The following is an 18518-nucleotide window of genomic DNA, read 5'->3' on the forward strand; positions in this document are numbered from 1 at the left end:
ACACAAGTAAAATTTTGCTGAAGATCATTCAAAAGTGGGTGCAGCCAGAAATTCAAGCCAGATTCAGAAGAGGACATGGAACAAGGGATATAGTTGCTGATGTCAGATGGATCTTGGCTGAAAACAGAGAACACGAGAAAGATGTTTACTTGTGTTTTATTGACTGTGCAAAGGCATTCACCTGTGTGGCTCATAATAAAAAATGGATAACATTGGGAAGAATGGGAATTCTAGAACACTTAATTGTGCTCATGAGGATCCTGTACATAGATCAAGATACAATCGTTCAAACAGAACAAGGGGATACTTTGTGGTTTAAAGTCAGAAAGGTGTGTGTCAGGGTTGTAACCTTTCACCATACTTATTCAAATTGTGTGCTAAACAAGTAACCTGAGAAGGTAAGCTATATGAAGAAGACTGGGGCATCAGGATTGGAGGAGGACTCATTAACAACCTGCATTATGCAGATGACACAACCTTGGCTGCTGAAAGTCAAGAGGACTTTAAAGCACTCACTTACTTCAGTATGGATTACACCTCAAAAAAAAAAATCCTCACAAATGAACCAATAAGCAACATCATGATAAATGGAGGAGATATTGAAGTTGTCAAGGGTTTCATTTTACTTGGATCCACAATCAGCGTCCATGAAAGTGGCATCAGGAAATCAAACAATGTATTTCATTGGAAAATATTTACTGAAAAAGACCTCTTTAAAGTGTTAAAAAGCAAAGATGTCACCTTGAAGACTAAGGTGTGCCTGACCCAGGCCATGGTTTTTCCAACTGCCTCATGTGCATGCAAAAGCTGGAAAATGAATAAGGAAGACCGAGGAAGAATTGAGGCCTTGGAATTATAGTGTTGGAGAAGAATATTGAATACACCATGGACTGCCAAAAGAAAGAATAAACCTGTCTCTTGGAGGAAGCACAGCCAGTATACTCCCTAGAGGAAAGGATGGCGAGACTTCATCTCATATACTTTGGACAAGTTATCAGGAGGGATCAGTCCCTGCAGAAGGACATCATGCTTGGTATAGTAGAGGGCTGGTGAAAGAAAGGAAGACCCTCAAGAAGGTGGGTTGACACAGTGGCTGCAACAATGGGCTCAAGCATAGCAACAATTGTGAGGGTGGTGCAGGACCCAGCAGTGTTTCGTTCTGTTGTACACAGGGTCTTTATGAGTTGGAACTGACTCCTTGGTACCTAACAACAATAATTTTCCACTCTATTGTCTCCTTGAGACTTTGTTGTAAGTAACTTAAAATGGGCCCATCCATTTTTCTTTCTCGACATCAGGGTATCCCTGTATGTGGCATAGTGGTTAAGAGCTATGGCTGCTAATCAAAAGGCTGGCAGTTCAAATCCAGCAGGAGCTCCTTGGAAACTCTACGGGGGCAGTTCTACACTGTCTTATAGGGTCGCTATGAGTTGAAATCCACTCAATGCCAACAGGTTTTTTTTTTAGTATGCATACAGGTTAACTGCTCAAATAAGCCCTATAAGCTTTGTTTTGTTTGTGCTTTGATTATTTTTGACACTAATATCTGAAAACTATCCAGAGCTTTGATCAGTGAAACATATTTATTGGATGGTTATTACATGCGGGGCACCGTGTCTGCTTTGTAGCAAATACAACAATAGGGCACTGGTATCTGGTTACCACAGAGAGTTGTTGGAACAACCCAATGTGAAAAAGAACGAGGAACAGTTTCAGGTATTCACGCGCCAGGTAAAAAGCTTAAATATTACACCGTGTCTGAGCCACTCTAGCTCCCTAGTGCGCGGCAGTGAAATCTCCGCCCCCGAGGGGGAACTGGTCACGCAGGAACCTTTCTTCCTGCCTTCGGGCGATCGCACGGCAGGAAATGCGTGAAGGACCACGCCGCGCCGCCGCAGTCGGACCTCGGTCGTCACGGTAACGCAGGCGGGCAGGTGTCCCCACCATGAGCGTCCGGGTCGCACGGGCCGCGTGGGCCCGGTGCTGGGGTGCCGGCTGCCGCCGCGGCGCCGCGAGCTTCCCGGTGCCTCCCGTGGGCGAGGCGGGCGTGGCCGAGCTGCTGCGGGGCGCGGCGGTGGGCGATGCGCCCTGGGGGGCGGCGGCGCGGCGGACGCCGGCCCAGAGCTCCGTGCTGCTCTTCCCCGGCCAGGGCAGCCAGGCGGTGGGCATGGCGGGCGGCCTGCTCCGCTACCCGCGCGTCCGCGAGCTCTACGCCGCCGCCCGCCGCGTGCTGGGCTACGACCTGCTGGAGCTGAGCCTGCACGGGCCGCAGGAGGCCCTGGACCGCACGGCGCACTGCCAGCCCGCCGTCTTCGTGGCTTCGCTGGCCGCCGTGGAGAAGCTCCATCATCTGCAGCCCGAGGTGAGGCGGGAGGCCCGGCCGGGGCGTCCCAGCCCAGCTGGGGGAGGGTGAGCCCGGTCGGGGCGTCCCAGCCCAGCTCGGGGAGGGTGAGCCCGGCCGGGGCGTCCCAGCCCGCGGAGGGTGAGCCCGGCCGGGGCGTCCCAGCTCGGGGAGGGTGAGCCCGGCCGGGGCGTCCCAGCCCGCGGAGGGTGAGCCCGGCCGGGGCGTCCCAGCCCGCGGAGGGTGAGCCCGGCCGGGGCGTCCCAGCCCAGCTCGGGGAGGGTGAGCCCGGCCGGGGCGTCCCAGCCCAGCTCGGGGAGGGTGAGCCCGGCCGGGGCGTCCCAGCCCAGCTCGGGGAGGGTGAGCCCGTCCGGGGCGTCCCAGCCCAGCTCGGGGAGGGTGAGCCCGGCCGGGGCGTCCCAGCCCGCGGAGGGTGAGCCCGGCCGAGGTGTCCCAGCCCGGCCGGCCCACACGGCGCTCGCCCGGGGCTCCTGCCTCCAGCCGGAGGCAGCATCCACGCTGTGCCCAGTGCCGCTCTGAGCCTGCGGATGCAGCTGTGACGTACACAAGGCTCCCTGCCCCAGGGGAGCTTGCATCTTCGTGGAGGGAGACAGGAAATAAAGAATAAATATGCTATGGAAGCGATGTCGTACGTGGAAGATGATACCCAAGACCAAACCGGCTGCCATCGAGTCGATTCGGACTCACAGCGACCCTATAGGACAGAGTAGAACTGCCCCATGGAGTGTCCAAGGAGCACCTGGTGGATTCGAACTCGTGACCTTCTGGTTAACAGCCAGAGCACTTAACCACTATGCCACCACGGTTTCCTAAAGGAAAGAAATACAGAGCACGGAAAGAGGATGGGGAGTGACCGCCAAGTGGCAGGCCAGTTAGGACTTTAAATTGGGAGGACAGGGAAGGATGGATTGAGAAGGTTTACGTTTGAAAATGTCACTTCACTTGAAGGGGGTGAATTGATTGCTACGGGTACCTAATAGTACTAAAAACAGCTAAGTTCAGCCTTTTGGATTCTTTACTCCATTTCACTCTCACAGGAACTTTGCAAGGTAAATACTGTTACTTTGTAGATGAGGAGAGGCAGTTGGTGGGTATTAAAAGTATTAAAATTAGTTAAGTGGCCATGTTGAGTCTAATTATAGCATTCACCAGGCCAGGCCTGTGCTCTGCACCTGATAGACCTCGTTGTTATTAGACGCCATCTAATCGGTTCTGACTAAGAGACCCTGTGCACAAGAGAACGAGACACGGCCCGGCCCTGCGCCGTCCTCAGGGTCATTGCTGTTTGAGCCTGCTGTTGCAGCCGCCGCTCTGTCAGTCCATCGTGCTGAGGGTCTTCCTATGTTTCAGTGACCCTTTACTTTATCAAGCATGATGTCCTCCTCCCGGGAACGATCCCTCCTGATAACATGTCCAAAATAAGTGAGATGAAGTCTTGCCATCCTCCCTTCTAAGGAACATCCTGACTGCGCTTTTTCCAAGACAGATTTGTTCCCTCTTCTGGCAGTACATAGTATATTTAATATTCTTAGCCAACGCTATAACTCAAAGGTGTCAATTCTTCCTCAGTCTGCCTTATTCACGTCCAGCTTTCACATGTATGTGAGGCGATTGAAAATATGGTTTGGGTCAGGCGCACCTTGGTCCTCAAAGTGACATCTTTCCCCGTTTTAAGATTTTAAAGAGGGCTTTTGAGCAGATTTGACCAATGCAGGACGCCGTTTAATTTTCTTGTCTGCTCCTTCCATGGACATTGATTGTGGGTCCAAGTACAGTGAAATCCTCCACAACTTCAGTCGTTTCTCCGTTTCTCATGATGTTCTGTGTTGGTCCAGTTGGGAGGGTTTTTGTTTTATGTTGAGGCATAATCCATACTGAAGACTGTGGTCTTTGATCGTCATCAGTAGGCACTTCAAGTCCTCATCACTTTCAGCGAGCAAGGTTGTGTCATCTGCATACTCACCTGATTCTCTCAGCAGCTCTGTGAAGTAGGTCCTGCTCTTCCTCCATCTCACAGATAGATCACTGAAGTGCACAGAGCATAGGAACTCTCCTCATCTAGGGTTCCAATCCAGGTCTCCAGGACCTGAAGGTCAAGCTCGTAATGCCTGTGCCTCACTCTCTGTGGCTCCACTTGGCTGCAGAGGCAGCTCCAGGGCAGAGGCAGGGTCTGGGCTGAGAATTCAAAGCCCTGGGCTGAAGTCACAGCCCTGCCACCGGGAGTCAGTCAGGGCTTGTCCTTGTCCTCTCTTGCCCTGCCTGGAAGTTCTTCATCAGTAAAGGGCCCGGACTTGGTGGTCTCCGAGGCCACTTGTCCGTGTCCCCCTCCAGCTGGAGGACCAAGGCAGGGGGTGTGGTTCACTGGGCCCCTGAACACCTTTCCCCGCTCTCAGGTACGGAGACCCAGACCAAGCTCCCCCCGAGCTCTCACGTCCTGCATCTGTTGCCGCAGGCCATTGAGAGCTGTGTTGCTGCTGCTGGATTCAGCGTGGGAGAATTTGCAGCCCTGGTGTTTGCTGGAGCCATGGAGTTCTCTGAAGGTACCCAGGCAAGGGTTTGGTTGCTTGTAGGGCTCGGGTCTTGCCAGTCTCTCTGGGGACACAAGCCAGGCCAGAAGTGATTGTGGACGCTACCCATGGGTGTTTGGAAGGAGGCACATGGATGGGGGTGACACCGGAACTCTTAAGACCAGGCAGCCCCTTAAATTAGAAGATTTCCTTTTAAATTTTTCTCGTGAAGTCTGCTTGCTTGGCTGTCTCCCTATTACTGCATGCTTGTTCCCGTGACAGCCCCTGTGCCTGGCTCACGGTAGGTGCTTGATAGATACTCGTTGAATGAAAAATGGGTAAATGAATATTTACTCTTGAACCGTGTCAGTATTACTTCTTAAGATTTTTGCTTGGAGTTAAAACAGCGTTATAGCTCTGTCGAGGAAAAAACAAAAGTTCCATATTCGCACATCTTGTTAAAACTACGCTATGATGTTTATAGTTATATGTGTGCGTAATTTTGCAGGGTTTTAGCATGTTTACAATTTCATGTTCAGTTTTTCCACTTGTCGTTTGTTCATAGTTCCTGCTTTGATGCCTGCTTGGGAGGTGGGAGAATTTCCACACGGAGTCTCCAGGTTCCTTGTGTGTTTTCTCCTGCGTCCCACCGCACGTTCTTAACGCACTTGCTCCACAGTTGCGCTTGTGTAAGGGGCTTAAAAGACCAACGCAAACACATCTGAGTGTGGCGTGAATGAAGATGTGTTAAAGGGGAAAGGGCAGGATTTGCTTCTCCGACCCTCTCGGTTGTCCCATCAAACCCTGGATGGCTCCCTTAATATCTCCTTGGCCTGGTCAGTCCCCAGACCCCCATCCCTAGTCACTAAAGAGAAGGACCAGGATGGCAGGTATCTGGTCCTCACAGGGCATTCTTATGTCACGAGATCATTGGAGCTGCTGCCCAGGCCCGGCCCTGTGCTCTCACCTTGCTCATGAGCCCCACTGACCAGGGCCCCTCCCCTTCTTCAGTTCATCTGCCTTGCTGGTGTCAGCTTCTCCAGCTCTAAATGGGGCAGTGACACTTAATTCATGATGTTTATGTGAGGTTTAAATTCATGTGTTTTCTTAGAGTTTACACAGCTGCCCATGTATCTAATGGTTTTTAATTGTTTTTCTTTTTCACCGTGGTCTCTTAAATAACTAGTTATTTAGTACTACTTTTTTTTTTTTACCCAGTCTTCACAACAACCGAGGCATGAGAATATAATTATTCTCATTTTACGGATAGATATTTTAACTTGGAAGTGGCTGTGACTTGCCCAAGGCAGTGTAGCTCAGCGTCTGGCACTTCAGACTGGGTAATTCTTTGTTGTGGGGACTGTCCTGTGCATTGTAGGATATTGTGCCATCCCTGGCCTCTACTTACTAGATGTCACTTGTGACAACCAAAAAAAGGTCTCCAGACACTGCTAGCTGTCTCGCGGGGGCGGGGGGGAGGGGAGGATGCAAAATTACCACCAGTTGAAAACCACTGCCCAACACCAAATCAGCTTTTAAGGCAGGAAACTACCTGGTTAACTTGTAGAGTGCCAAGGAGAGCTCCGTGATTGGTTGGTCAGTTGGTGGTTTTTTTGAGCACCCTGATTTTTGATGGTAGAGGTTACATCTGAGTTAATTAATTGCCTTTGTGCAGCACAGTGTGGTGTGTATATGAGAGAGAGAGAGATCGTGTGTGTGTGTGTGTGTGTTCCATTTCCTGTGCAGCAGTGTGGACCTTGTGCTTTGTCTTTCAGATCTGGGTCTCCCTCCTCCATCCCATGTCCTGATTTTTCCAAATGCATTTCTTTCTGGGTAGGTTTGTATGCAGTGAAAATTCGAGCTGAGGCCATGCAAGAAGCCTCGGAAGCTGTTCCCAGTGGGATGCTGTCTGTCCTCGGCAAACCCCAGTCCAAGTTCAACTTTGCCTGTTTGGAAGCCCAGGAGCACTGCAAGTCTTTGGGGATAGAGAACCCCGTTTGCGAAGTGGCCAACTACCTCTTTCCTGACTGCAGGGTGATTTCCGGACACCTAGAGGTTGGTGTTGTTAAGAACGGCCTCCGTGGGCCCCAGTCTGTGGAACTCTAGGAGTTAAGTGGTGTGCAAGGATGGAATCATTCCACACCTGGAGGCCACAGCAGGGTAGTGGGTGCCTCTCCAAGCCATGGTTTTGGGGACACGTTTGGAGGCTAGGAGTGTGTGGTAGAGACAGCCCTGCAGTGGGAGGCCAGGAAACTGTCACCCTTTCCACACACCAACGGACCCTGAGCAGATCGCCCAGCCCCACGCATAAAGTAGGGCCGGACAATCGCCAAGGCTCCTGTGTGGTCCGTTCCGGGCCCCTCACGAGCCTCTGGCCTGATTGTTTCCTGAGAGAGAGAAGAAGCCGTTTTCTCTTGGTTCCTTTGCTTCCCTGCTATTTCTTAGGTGTCTGTATTTGTACTTGAGTTCATTTGTCATTTTCTTTTCTTCTGTCCTTACTTTGTTCACTGCTTCTTCAAACACCATTTCTCAGCACCACCTCTGTAACGAGTACCGGGGGTCCCAGACTTTTCAGCCATGGCTGCTGCCCTCAGAAGACAGCCTGTGAACGGCTGACTCCAAGGTCGGGAGCACAGGGACGGGTCAGGGCCTGAAGGACAAGTTTGCCAAGAGGAAGGGCATCCCGCGCAGAGGGGCAGAGAGCACCCAATGGAAAGGGCATTCCGTACCAAGGATCTGCCTCGTGCTGGCCCAGGGAATACTGAAGGGAGGGCGGCCTGCACAAGGCAGGTGTTAGGGGCCCTGGTTAGTCCTCACAGCCAGCCCTGTGCTGAGTAGGCAGGATTCTTATTTTGCACATGAGGAAGCTGAGCCAGAGGGGCGAGGCATGTGCTAGAAGGTGCTGGGAGAATTTGGACCCAAGGCCACGCGATGCTGGAGTCTGTTCCCTCCACTTGTTCACGCCCGGTTCTTTCTCCCTGCAAGGCCTCACCTGTGTGTAGGTGTCCTTGTGGGTGTCTTCCCAATCAGTGAGTGCTGCCAGGCCCCCTTGTGAGAGTTCTGAGGTGATGGGGTTGGGAAGACCAATTACAGCTGGTTTCTCATTCGTCCTAAATCCTCAGAAAGGAGGCCAGAAGTAGTCTGGGAGGGACCCCTCAGCCATGGCAGAAACCTTTCCCACAGGCTGTTTTAGGCTGCGTTCTCTAGAGGAGCAAAACCAGTGAAGCGTATATATGCATAGAGAGAGATTTATGGCAAGGAAGTGGTTCACACAGTTGTAGGGCTGGCAAGCCCTAAATCCATGGGTCGGGCGACAGACTGAACGCTGCTTCGATTGATGTGGTTGCAGGGGCTGAGAAACGCAAACTCCACAGGCCTGGTGGCAGGCTGCCGGCTCCCAGGGCTGTGGGAGCTGGTGAATCCAGAATCTGTAGGTCAGGCAGCTGGCGGAAGTCTTCTCTAAGAACCAGAGGTCAGACTGTGAGACAAGTGCAGGATCGAGAAAGAGGGCGAGCTTTCCCAGAACATCCATACATATTGGATAGAAGCCACACCCCCAAAGAAATTCCCCTTCTAACTCATTGGCTGCTCACATCAGATGACAAAATGGAGGATGGTTACATAATAATATCTGCCAAACCACTGAGAATCATGGCCTAGCCAAATTGACACATTCCATTAACCATCACGGGCTCCCACACAGGCGGGCATCCAATCCAGATGACAACTTCTGGGACTCCCAGGTTTGTCCTTTCAGAGCCCTTAGAAGTACCTCATAGAGAGCTGAGGGAGGGGCAGGTACCCCTCAGCAGGGGGCTCAGGAGAGGGCAGCCCCCTCCAACAATGGGTGTGATCAGAGTTCCTTGGCCTCAGCTAGACTAGCATCCATGGGAGAGCTCACCCCCAAGGAGCCTGCTGGAGCCCAAGACTCTGACCTTGACACCTGCAGTCCTAACCTGAGACTTAAGCTGGTTCAGCTGTTGAAGAGGCCAGAAACTGTCCATGGAAAGCATTTCTAGGCCACAGGAAGTGCCACTGAGGAGCTGGGGTAGGGGGTGTGGCCCTTGGAGGTGGATGAGTATGACTATGGGTGTGACACAGCATAGATGTGGCCACAGTGCAAACAGCCCAGACCCCTCTGATCTCAGCATGCAGTGTGCATGCTCACTGGGGTGGGCTCTGCTCAATTCCTTCCCACTCCAGGGCCCAGGCAGCAGGGCCTGCCTCTGTGGAGCACTGACAGAGTCACAGCAGAGGGAACGTGGACGTGGAGCACCATGGCTGGCCAGCCTAGGCCTGCGGGGAGCCCTCCTGCAGGGAGAGGCGCCACAGAGCAAACAAGCACCATCTGACCAAAAATACTCATCCCTCGTACATTTTGGGACACAAGCAGCCACCCTGATTTTCTTTTTTTTCCTAGTGTACGTGATTGTTCTAATATACGAGATAATAATTGCCAGCCCTTACATAGCACTTGTATGCCAAGGGTAGTTGCCACCATACCCCTGTGTTATGAACTGAATTGTGTCCCCCCAAAGTGTGTGTCAACTTGGCTAGGCCATAATTCCCAGTACTGTGTGGTTGTCCACCATTTTGTAATCTGTTGTGATTTTCCGGTGTGTTATAAATGCTACCCGTATGATGTTCATGAGGCAGGATTAGAGGCAGTTCTGTTAATGAGGCAGGACTCAATCTGCAAGATTAGGTTGTATCTTGAGCTAGTATCTTTTGAGATATAAAAGAGGGAAGCAAGCAGAGAGACGGGGGCCTACCATCAAGAGTGAAGAACCAGGAGCAGAGCGGGTCATTTGGCCTTAGGGTCCCTGTGCTGAGAATCTCCTAGACCTGGGGAAGGTTCATGACAAGAACCTTCCCCCAGAGCTGATAGGGAGAGAAAGCCTTACCCTGGAGCTGGCACCCTGAATTCGGACTTCTAGCTTCCTAAAGTGCCAGAGAATAAATTACTCTTTGTTAAAGCCATCTACTTGTAGTATTTCTGTTATAGAAGCACTAGTTAACTAAGACACCCTATAGGATAACTCTTGTCATCCCCATGTTATAGATGAGGGAACTCATCTGTACTTTGCACAAAGGGGTAGAGTGAGTTGCCTGAGGTCGTACAGCTGATGAGACCACTTTAAGTCTGATGCGGGTCTCCCTGGGATTGGTCATAGTTGCCCGGGCACCTGAGCGGGCTCTGGGTGGTTTCAGGTCGAAGGTCTCAGCTTGCAAGAGCTGAGAGTGTTTGTGTACAGGAACCCCTTCAGACCCCGATGGGGACCACCCATGTGGCAGGAGCTGGGCTGTGTCCCCAGGGCACAGGATCCCTGATGAGAACAACTACTATTTTTAAAATCTTTGCACATTGTGTCATTTGTTGCTTATAACAGTTCCAAGCGTTTTGGCCTATTGGCTGGCTCCTGAGACCCTTTCTGAGCCAGGTGGCATTTAGGGAAAGGCTTTGGGCTTGGGGAGCTCTTTTAAGTAGAAAAACCCCAGGTGAGGCTGACCACATCCAAGGGTTCTGAGGGGGAAGGCCCTGTCTTGAGAAGTAGGGCTTGGATTTTCATCCTCAATTTTGACCTTGAAGATTGTGGAGTAATGAGAAAACAGGCACATTAGAAATGGTGAGGGGTAAGAGGATTATAACTGGAAACTGACAGTAGATCGTGGGGTTTTGTCTATTGGACAACTTACACGTCTCGTCTGACTCGATTGTCCCAGAGGCCTCGTGAAGTAGGTGACGTTATGCTCATTCTGCAGTTGAGAAGAAGGAACAGGAGGGGCCAAGTGACTTGCCTGGGTTGACCGAGCTAGTAGTGACAGTGCAGGGCAAGGCAGCCACGTCTCCAATGGTGGCTTTCTCAACCCTATCACTGTCACCTGCCCAGATGGGCGTGTGAACTGTCACGTTCCTCAAGGAGAACTTCTGTCTGGCACACTGTTGGAACATGCAGCTGAATCTTAACTGGAACTAGAGCCATGAGTTCAGATTCTCACCCAAGGCTTTGAAGGGGAAATAGCCGTGTGGACGAGTGGGCTATGTGCGTCGCACACACAAGACAGCGGGACGGTGTTGCCAGGGCCGGTTTTTGCCTCCGTGTGTGCTTCTTCCCGGAGATTCGCTTGGCCTCAACCTCCTCTCTTTTTATTCCAGGCTTTGCGGTTTCTACAGAAGAATTCCTCACAGTATCATTTCAGACGCACCAAAATGTTGCCGGTTAGCGGCGGGTTTCACACTCGCCTCATGGAGCCCGCTGTGGAGCCCCTGACTGAAGTGCTAAAGACAATCGAGTTTAAGGAGCCTTTGGTGTCCATCCATTCAAACGTCCATGGGAATAAATACACGCATCCGAAACACATCCAGAAGCTGCTGGTGAAGCAGCTCGTCTCCCCAGTGAAGTGGGAGCAGACCATGCATGCCATATATGAGAGGAAGAAGGGCACCGAGTTCCCCAGAACCTTCGAGGTGGGCCCGGGGAAGCAGCTGGGAGCTGTCCTGAAAAGCTGTAACCTGCAGGCCTGGAAGTCCTACAGCCATGTGGAGGTGCTGGAGGCCGACGAGGCCCAGGACCTGTAGGAGTGCCCCCTCAAACAGCCAGGGCATCTTGGCTTAGGGGGTAGGAGGGCTCCCGGGGGACTAGCCTGTCTGCGCAGAGCTATCTGCAGGGGAGAGGCCTGGGATGTATCTGCACTGCCTTCTTAACAAGGAGTGATGGAAGGTTTGCAAAGTGCTCTGAGTCACCACATAAACACTAGAAGTGAGTATTTCTTTACATGAAATGGTCATTTTTTTCCCCTGGGAGAAAAGACACAACGATGAGGGTTCTATAAGAGACTTTGGTAAAATGCTTGCTGTGCCTCTGCCAACGCTGTCACCTCAGGGAGACCACCCCACTTGTGCCTCTGCAAATGCCGTCACCTCACGCAGACCACCCCACGTGTGCCTCTGCCAATGCCATCACCTCAGGCAGACCACCCCACCTGTGCCTCTGCCAATGCCGTCACCTCAGGCTGACCACGCCACCTGTGCCTCTGCCAGTGCTGTCAGTCATCTCAGACAGACCACCCCATCTGTGCCTCTGCCAACACTGTCACCTCAGGCAGACCACCCCACCTGTGCCTCTGCCAATGCTGTCAGTCACCTCAGGCAGACCACCCCACCTGTGCCTCTACCAACACTGTCACCTCAGGCAGACCACCCACCTGTGCCTCTGCCAACGCTGTCAGTCACCTCAGGCAGACCACCCCACCTGTGCCTCTGCCAATGCTGTCAGTCACCTCAGGCAGACCACCCCACCTGTGCCTCTACCAACACTGTCACCTCAGGCAGACCACCCACCTGTGCCTCTACCAACACTGTCACCTCAGGCAGACCACCCCACCTGTGCCTCTGCCAACGCTGTCAGTCACCTCAGGCAGACCACCCCACCTGTGCCTCTGCCAACGCTGTCAGTCACCTCAGGCAGACCACCCCACCTGTGCCTCTGCCAACGCTGTCAGTCACCTCAGGCAGACCACCCCACCTGTGCCTCTGCCAACGCTGTCAGTCACCTCAAGCAGACCACCCCACCTGTGCCTCTGCCAACGCTGTCAGTCACCTCAGGCAGACCACCCCACCTGTGCCTCTGCCAACACTGTCCACTCAGGCAGACCACCCCATCTCCCTCAGGCTCAGGTTCCTTGTCTGGAAAATGGGCAGAAGCAGGTTGTCCGAAGGATCAAGTGAGGTACTTTGTAAAGGCTCCGGGAAATAGGGACAGGTCAGGCCAGTGGCAGAGGAACAAAAGCCCCATCCTCGGTCACACTGCCCAGTGGCCCACAGGTCACCCAGGGGCAGAATCTCAGCCCCTTTGTCATTGAGTCAAAAAGAATTTAGGACCCCAGCTGGTCTTGGCAGCCGTTTAGTCGGCCCCTCGCTTGAGCTGGGAAACCAAGTTTCACGTTAGATCGTTTATCCAGTGGATACATACTGAGTGCCTGCTGTATGTATGGGAGAGAGTGAGCACCTTCTGCCCTGGTGGGGAACAAGCTGTGAGGAGTGTCCAGGGTAGGCCCTAACCCCCGGGGCTAGCCCTAGCTTCTTCATGGGGAGACCTTTCCCAGTCATTCTCTCAGGCAGCCTTTACCAAGCACCTGCTGTGTGCATGACCCAGCCAGGCCAGGCCCACCCTCAGACTCCTGAGAACACAGAAGCTGCTTGGGTGGTTTTTTACTGTTTAGTGATAGTGCAAAAACTTTACTGGGAATGAATTTCTTGGAGTTAGTCTTGAATTAAACTGTTCTTATTGTTGACACATGGCAGGTCCTGGACAGGGATTCTTTTGTTGTTGAGAATATACACAGCAGAACATGCCAGTTCAACAGTTCTACACGTACAGTTCAGTGGCACTCATTACATTCTTCCAGTTGTGCAACAGTTCTCACTCTGAGTTGTTCTTCCCCCATTAACATTAACTCACTGCCTCCTAAGGTTCCTATCTTTCGAGTTGCTGTGTGAATTTGATCCCATATAGATAGTTCTTAAAGGAGCCTTTGGGGAGAACCATTCATTGTGTGGAACTGCCCCACGCTTGCTTGCGATCCTAAACCCTGGTCACTGCGTGTCGCCAGCGTTCCCAGGTGTGACCCCACAATATACCTCCACGCATTTCCATGGCAGATGGTAACAGAGAGCCCAGTTTTCACCACGTTGTGTGTTTGAGCGTCCTTTGGAGCACAATGAGGAAAGAACTATCTCTAAAAACTATTTCAGAGATTTTCAAGCATTCACAACAAATTAAAAAAAAATCCTTTCCCCGGTTCATTTGAGACCCGTTCACTGCGTGCTGTACAGCGCCAGGTGGCCTTGGAAGGGGCCGCTCTCCACAGCTGGGGCTCCGGCTCTGGAGCAGGTAGGACGGTGCCTTGGGGTTACGGTCAGCATCCCCCAGTCAGGGAAGTGTAAGAGAGAGGTTTTCTCTTTCATGTGGGAATCCAAGGTGTTGTCCCGAGTGGGTTCTCCCTCCCCATCCCCACCTTTCCCTGAGGGTCTGGGGTGGTTCTTTGGTCAGTCTCTCCATATTCCAGGCTGCAGGAAGGGGGAAGAAACAGCAAGCAAAGGTGTGTGATGTTGTCTTAAGGAAGAGCCTGAAAGCTGTCACTTCTGCTCAAAGTGCGGGCAGCACCCAGGAGGGGGGAACCCAAAGGTGAGGAGGCCAGGCTTCACCTCCCAGGACAGAAGGGGACAGAAGGGCCCTCTGCCTGCCCCAAGCTGCTGTTGACTCTGCTGTGTCTAGAAGGAGTGGCACAGGGTGGTGAGAGGGAGTCTTCCCCGGCTTCCTTCCTCTATCTTGCTCCTGGGGGGGGTGGGTAATCTTGGCAGGTTCCTTCCCCCTTAAGGAAGATACCAATGGGTGATCCCAGGCCGCTGTCCCTCCCATGATAACTGGCTTCTGCCCCTGTGTCTAGGTCCCATGTCAATGGAGGCCTTGGCCTGTTTCTCCTCAGCAACTTGATTCCTTCCGTGTCCAGCTGGAATTGTGGCTGCTCCTTCCTGGTAGGAACAGTTTTCCCTGGGCTCCTTCCTGCAGGAGTTCTCAGATCTTGGCTCCAAAGATCCTGGTGGGGCTAGAGCTTTGTTAAAACGTCTTTGAGACAAGTTTTAAGACACAGTTATTTGGTCCAATCCTCTGAGGGAACAACTTCCCTGCAGGCCGAGTCCAGCGGGCCGCTCAGCATTCCTGGGGCTTAACAGGTCCGCCTCTTCCGCAGTCCAGGCATGCAGCATACCCGATGGCCCTCACACCGCATAGCTCGTCACCCCCTGTGATAAGGCTAAGGAAGGCACTTCCAGATGGGATCCCACCCCCATAGGCCCAACCCGAGGTGCCCAGGACCAGGGGTCTGTGTGTCCCCTCTGCTGTAGGGCCACTGTGGAGACGCAGGGCTGGCATCCTGTGGAAATTCTTTAGAAATCATTAGCCAGTGGGGGTTTCATGTCACCCTTTCATCCCTGGGAGGGATAGGCCTCTGGTCTTCTTTTTGGGGTGGGTGAGCCAGTCGAGTATCACCACTGACTGGAGATTCAAGCCAGTGTCACTCCTGAGGAGAGCTGGGTTCCAGACCGCCTCTGTGCAGGGGCGGGGCAGGCAGGCAGCAGCTCTGGGTGGCAGCAGTGCAGGAGTCAGTCCTTCCACAGGGCCCAGTGGAGGGCTGCACCTATTTCTCAGAGCAACCCCAGGTGCTGTGGTGGGCCCAGCTTGGAGCCAGGTCAGTCCGCTCTAATGCTGCTCTGGTGTGAGAAGCATGCCTGCCAGGCTCCAAATCCCCACGACCCCATGACGAGGTGCTACCATCATCCCCATTGTCTGCACAAGGGAACTGGCCCCAGAGAGGCCGAGGGGCTTGTCCAGTTACCAGCTCAGGGGGCTCTGACAAGAGCTTAAGCGGGATTTGAACCAGTTCTAGTCCGACCCGTCTGCCTCCCTGGGAAGAAGACCCACCTTGCACAGCCAACTCCCACCCAAGACCCCAAATGACAGAATGAAGGCCTCCTCAAGTTGCTCTTGGCCCCGGAGGTGCCGGCCTGAGGCTGTAGAATCTTGCAGGGCCCACCTGGGGCGGACACTGCGGGGTGATGGGAGGACCTCACAGGAGCCACCTAGCCCAAACCTGAGCGTGGGAGAGAGCACCTGCGAAGCAGCGCCGGGAGGCCTGGCTTCGAACCTTACTTGCCCTCTGATTTGGGAGGAGTTGTGCGTGTGCCTCAGTTTTCCTTTGAATAAAATGGGCTAATAATCACTTCTCAAACTGTCGTGAGGACTCGCATACGAGGGAAAGCGTGGGGTGGCAGTGCTGCCCTCTTCCCTTCCTTCACACCCGTTGGGGGATGTGGTGCGGGCTCAGTGTGGCAGCAGGGGGAGCGGAGGATGTGCTGCCCGGGTTTGGGGTGTGGGGCCCCGGAGAAGGAGCAGAGTGAGTGACAGCGGCCCTGCTGGCGGCCGGACCGCGATGCTCCCGCCGGAACAAAGAGCGTGAACGGGGCGCGGCAGAGCCCCTCTGCCCCCCGGTGACTGACACCCTCGTCCTGACTCCGCGGCCCCCCGGTTCCTCCCCAAGGCCGATGCCACCCGCCCAAGCCCTGCCCCGCCACTCCGACCGGAAGCGGCCTCCCCGCTCCTTCCGGGGCTGCCCTGGGCTCCTCGGGCGGCCTCCCGAGCTGCCGAGGCTGCACACACCCAGCTTTTCGGAAAGCACAGCGGTGTTTCCGGCGGCCTGGGGTCGGTGGGAGTTACCGGGTGCCCCCCAGGAGGGCCCACGGCCCGGCGGAGTGTCGGGACCGGGGCAGCCGGGGAGGGCGGGGGCACAGGCCGAGCACCCCCTAGCCGTCCACGTGGTGGCGCTGTGTGCCCAGCAAGGGCCGTCGCGGAGACCCGGGGCGCCGGCGGGACCAGGCCGGGTCTCTCGCGGGCTCACCGTCCGGCTTGGAATCGGGCGGAGGGGACGCCGAAGGCCGTCGCCCCTCTCGGTGGGCTGTCTCCGGCTCCACTGTGCGTTTCCTAAGGAGATGCTCTCGGTCGAGATTTGGGTTCCAGTTGTCTTCCTGGGAGTCCTGGTGGCGCAGTGGTTAAGTATTCGTCTGCTAACCAAAACGTTGGCAGTTCAAATTCACCAGCTGCTCCTTGGAAACCCCATGGGGCAGTTCTGTCCTGTAGTGTCCCTGTAAATCCGACAGCAACCGTTTGGTTTTGTCTTACTGAGCCCCTCCTGGGTGCCTATGTGGGACTGACCTTGACTCCTGATTCGTTGTCGTGTGTTTAACCTTGGGCAGATATGGTGCCCCGTGCCCACCAGACACTGTGCACCCACCCTCCAGAGCAGCCGCCTGGGGCTGAGCAGCTCCCTGCTGGGGGAGGGGCAGAGGGTGGGGGGTTACCCAGGGATGGAACAAGCGCCAGGAGCAGCTGTTGGAGCTGTGCGACACGGAGCAGCCAGACAGCCTGCCTGCAGAGTGACCTCAGCAGCCCCGACCCTCTGGGGTCCCCAGCATCCTCATCTGCTCCATGGCGGCTGCACTGGTTCGGGGAATCCCCGTCAGATTGGGATGGGAGGATCCCGTAAGACCGGAGCTGGACTACCCTCTCACCTGGTCCTTGGGACACTGGGGTCAAGTCTCTTCCCTGTCTCTGAGCCTCAGTTTCCCACTTGTGAAATGAAGCATCTGGAGTAATGCCAGGAAAGTGCCAGCCCCAGGTGACTTCAGCTAAATCTGTTCTGGGAAAGTCAAGGCTATCGGCTGTCTGGGAAAGTCAAGGCTGTTGGCTCTCGCTGTATGTGGGGGTGTCAAAGCTGTGGGGGGGCTCATCAAGGCCACTGGGGTTGACCGTGGCCTGGGTGTCCCCAGGCAGGCTGCCTCCTTCACACCCGGGTCAGGGGGAAGGCCTCCTCTTCCTGTCTCCCTCATCCTTTTGGGCATGTTCTGTCATATGGCCTCAGACACCCCTACCTCCCCCTGGAGGAGTCCTGGACCCTAGGTAGCCCCCCAGGTCTTGAGCCTGAAGCTGGTCAGCTGGGTCCATCACCCCCACTTTCTCCAGCCTTGCTCTGTTCATGGCCACTCACCACCCTGTGGTCACAGGCCTGTCTTCCACCCCAGGGCCTTTCTACCTGCCATTTCCTCAGTCTGGACGGTTCCTCCTCAGAGAGGCCTTTCTTTGTCATCTCACGCACACCAGCCTCCATCACTTCTCTGCCCTTTGTTGTCTCCAGAACAGGCCTCACTGTATACTTACTTAGCTTACTTTTTATGTGCATTTTCAGCTTCCGTGGCTACAACATGAGCTCTTTCTGAGGCAGGGACTATGTCTTGTTCACCACATCCCTAGAACCTACAACAGAGCCTGGCAGACATTGGGGCTCCCAGGCAACCCAGAACCCTGCCACCCCCAGGGCAGGGCAGGGCAATCATGGGGAGGATGTCCCCAGATTCCTGCAAGGGGAGGCCTGCTGGGAGAACGTGGCCATAAATGGTGTCTTCTCTGTTCCCTCTTCTCTGTCTTAAAAGAGCCCAGGGCTCCCTGAGTGGAGAAGCTGCAGGCACCACTGGCCTGGCCCTCCTCAGGGGCCCTCCTGTCCCTGGTGCCCTTGCTTGGCCCCTCCTCACTGCTATACTCCTCCTCTGTGACTAGCTCCTAGCACCACACGCTTCCAGCAGTGAATCCTGGATGAGCATCCATGGGAGACAGCCACCCCCATTACAGGAGGGACTTACACCCCAAAGGAGATAATCCCAAATGGTGGATTCCAGGCACCAGGCAAGACAGGGGAGAGGGTAAACTTTGCAAACTTACTTATGTCACATGTCAGGCCAATGGCATGATGGCCTTTGCAGTTCCCAGGTGTACAGACAAGCCCAAGGCTGTGTGATACATGTCGGGGAGCATGCCTGCCCCCAGTGGAGCAGATTGGGTGGGGCCCAATGCTGATGCTGCAAACCCCCAGAGAGAACCAGAAACCGTCTGGAAACCAATATTTATTCAGCTCTCTTCACCCCACCAAAATCTAAACCAGCAGATTTTCCTCTTTGCTGCGGGGATCCCGGACATGGAGGTGTAACCAGCACGCCCCCCGCTGCCTGCCATGATGACCGATCCTGGAGAGGAAGGGTC

The 18518-nt window shown here is 54.2% G+C and overlaps 1 protein-coding gene across 1 annotated transcript; it reads left to right on the forward strand.

The window, feature by feature from the left end:
- The first annotated feature begins 1945 nt into the window (after positions 1-1945).
- On the forward strand, positions 1946-11652 carry MCAT (malonyl-CoA-acyl carrier protein transacylase). Its single transcript, XM_003419803.3, has 4 exons — positions 1946-2362; positions 4815-4902; positions 6707-6924; positions 11027-11652. Exons 1-4 carry the CDS (start codon positions 1946-1948, stop codon positions 11447-11449), a joined length of 1146 nt encoding a protein of 381 aa, XP_003419851.1. The 3' UTR covers positions 11450-11652.
- Positions 11653-18518: the final 6866 nt, after the last annotated feature.

The sequence above is a fragment of the Loxodonta africana genome, chromosome 4, assembly GCF_030014295.1.
Source record: "Loxodonta africana isolate mLoxAfr1 chromosome 4, mLoxAfr1.hap2, whole genome shotgun sequence".
Lineage (NCBI taxonomy): Eukaryota > Metazoa > Chordata > Mammalia > Proboscidea > Elephantidae > Loxodonta > Loxodonta africana.

Coding starts and splice junctions, on each gene's coding strand:
- MCAT (XM_003419803.3), top strand. CDS start 1,946: ATGAGCGTCCGGGTCGCACGGGCCGCGTGGGCCCGGTGCTGGGGTGCC. Junction 4,903..6,706: donor AGCCATGGAGTTCTCTGAAG/GTACCCAGGCAA, acceptor CTTTCTGGGTAG/GTTTGTATGCAGTGAAAATT. Junction 6,925..11,026: donor TGATTTCCGGACACCTAGAG/GTTGGTGTTGTT, acceptor TTTTTATTCCAG/GCTTTGCGGTTTCTACAGAA.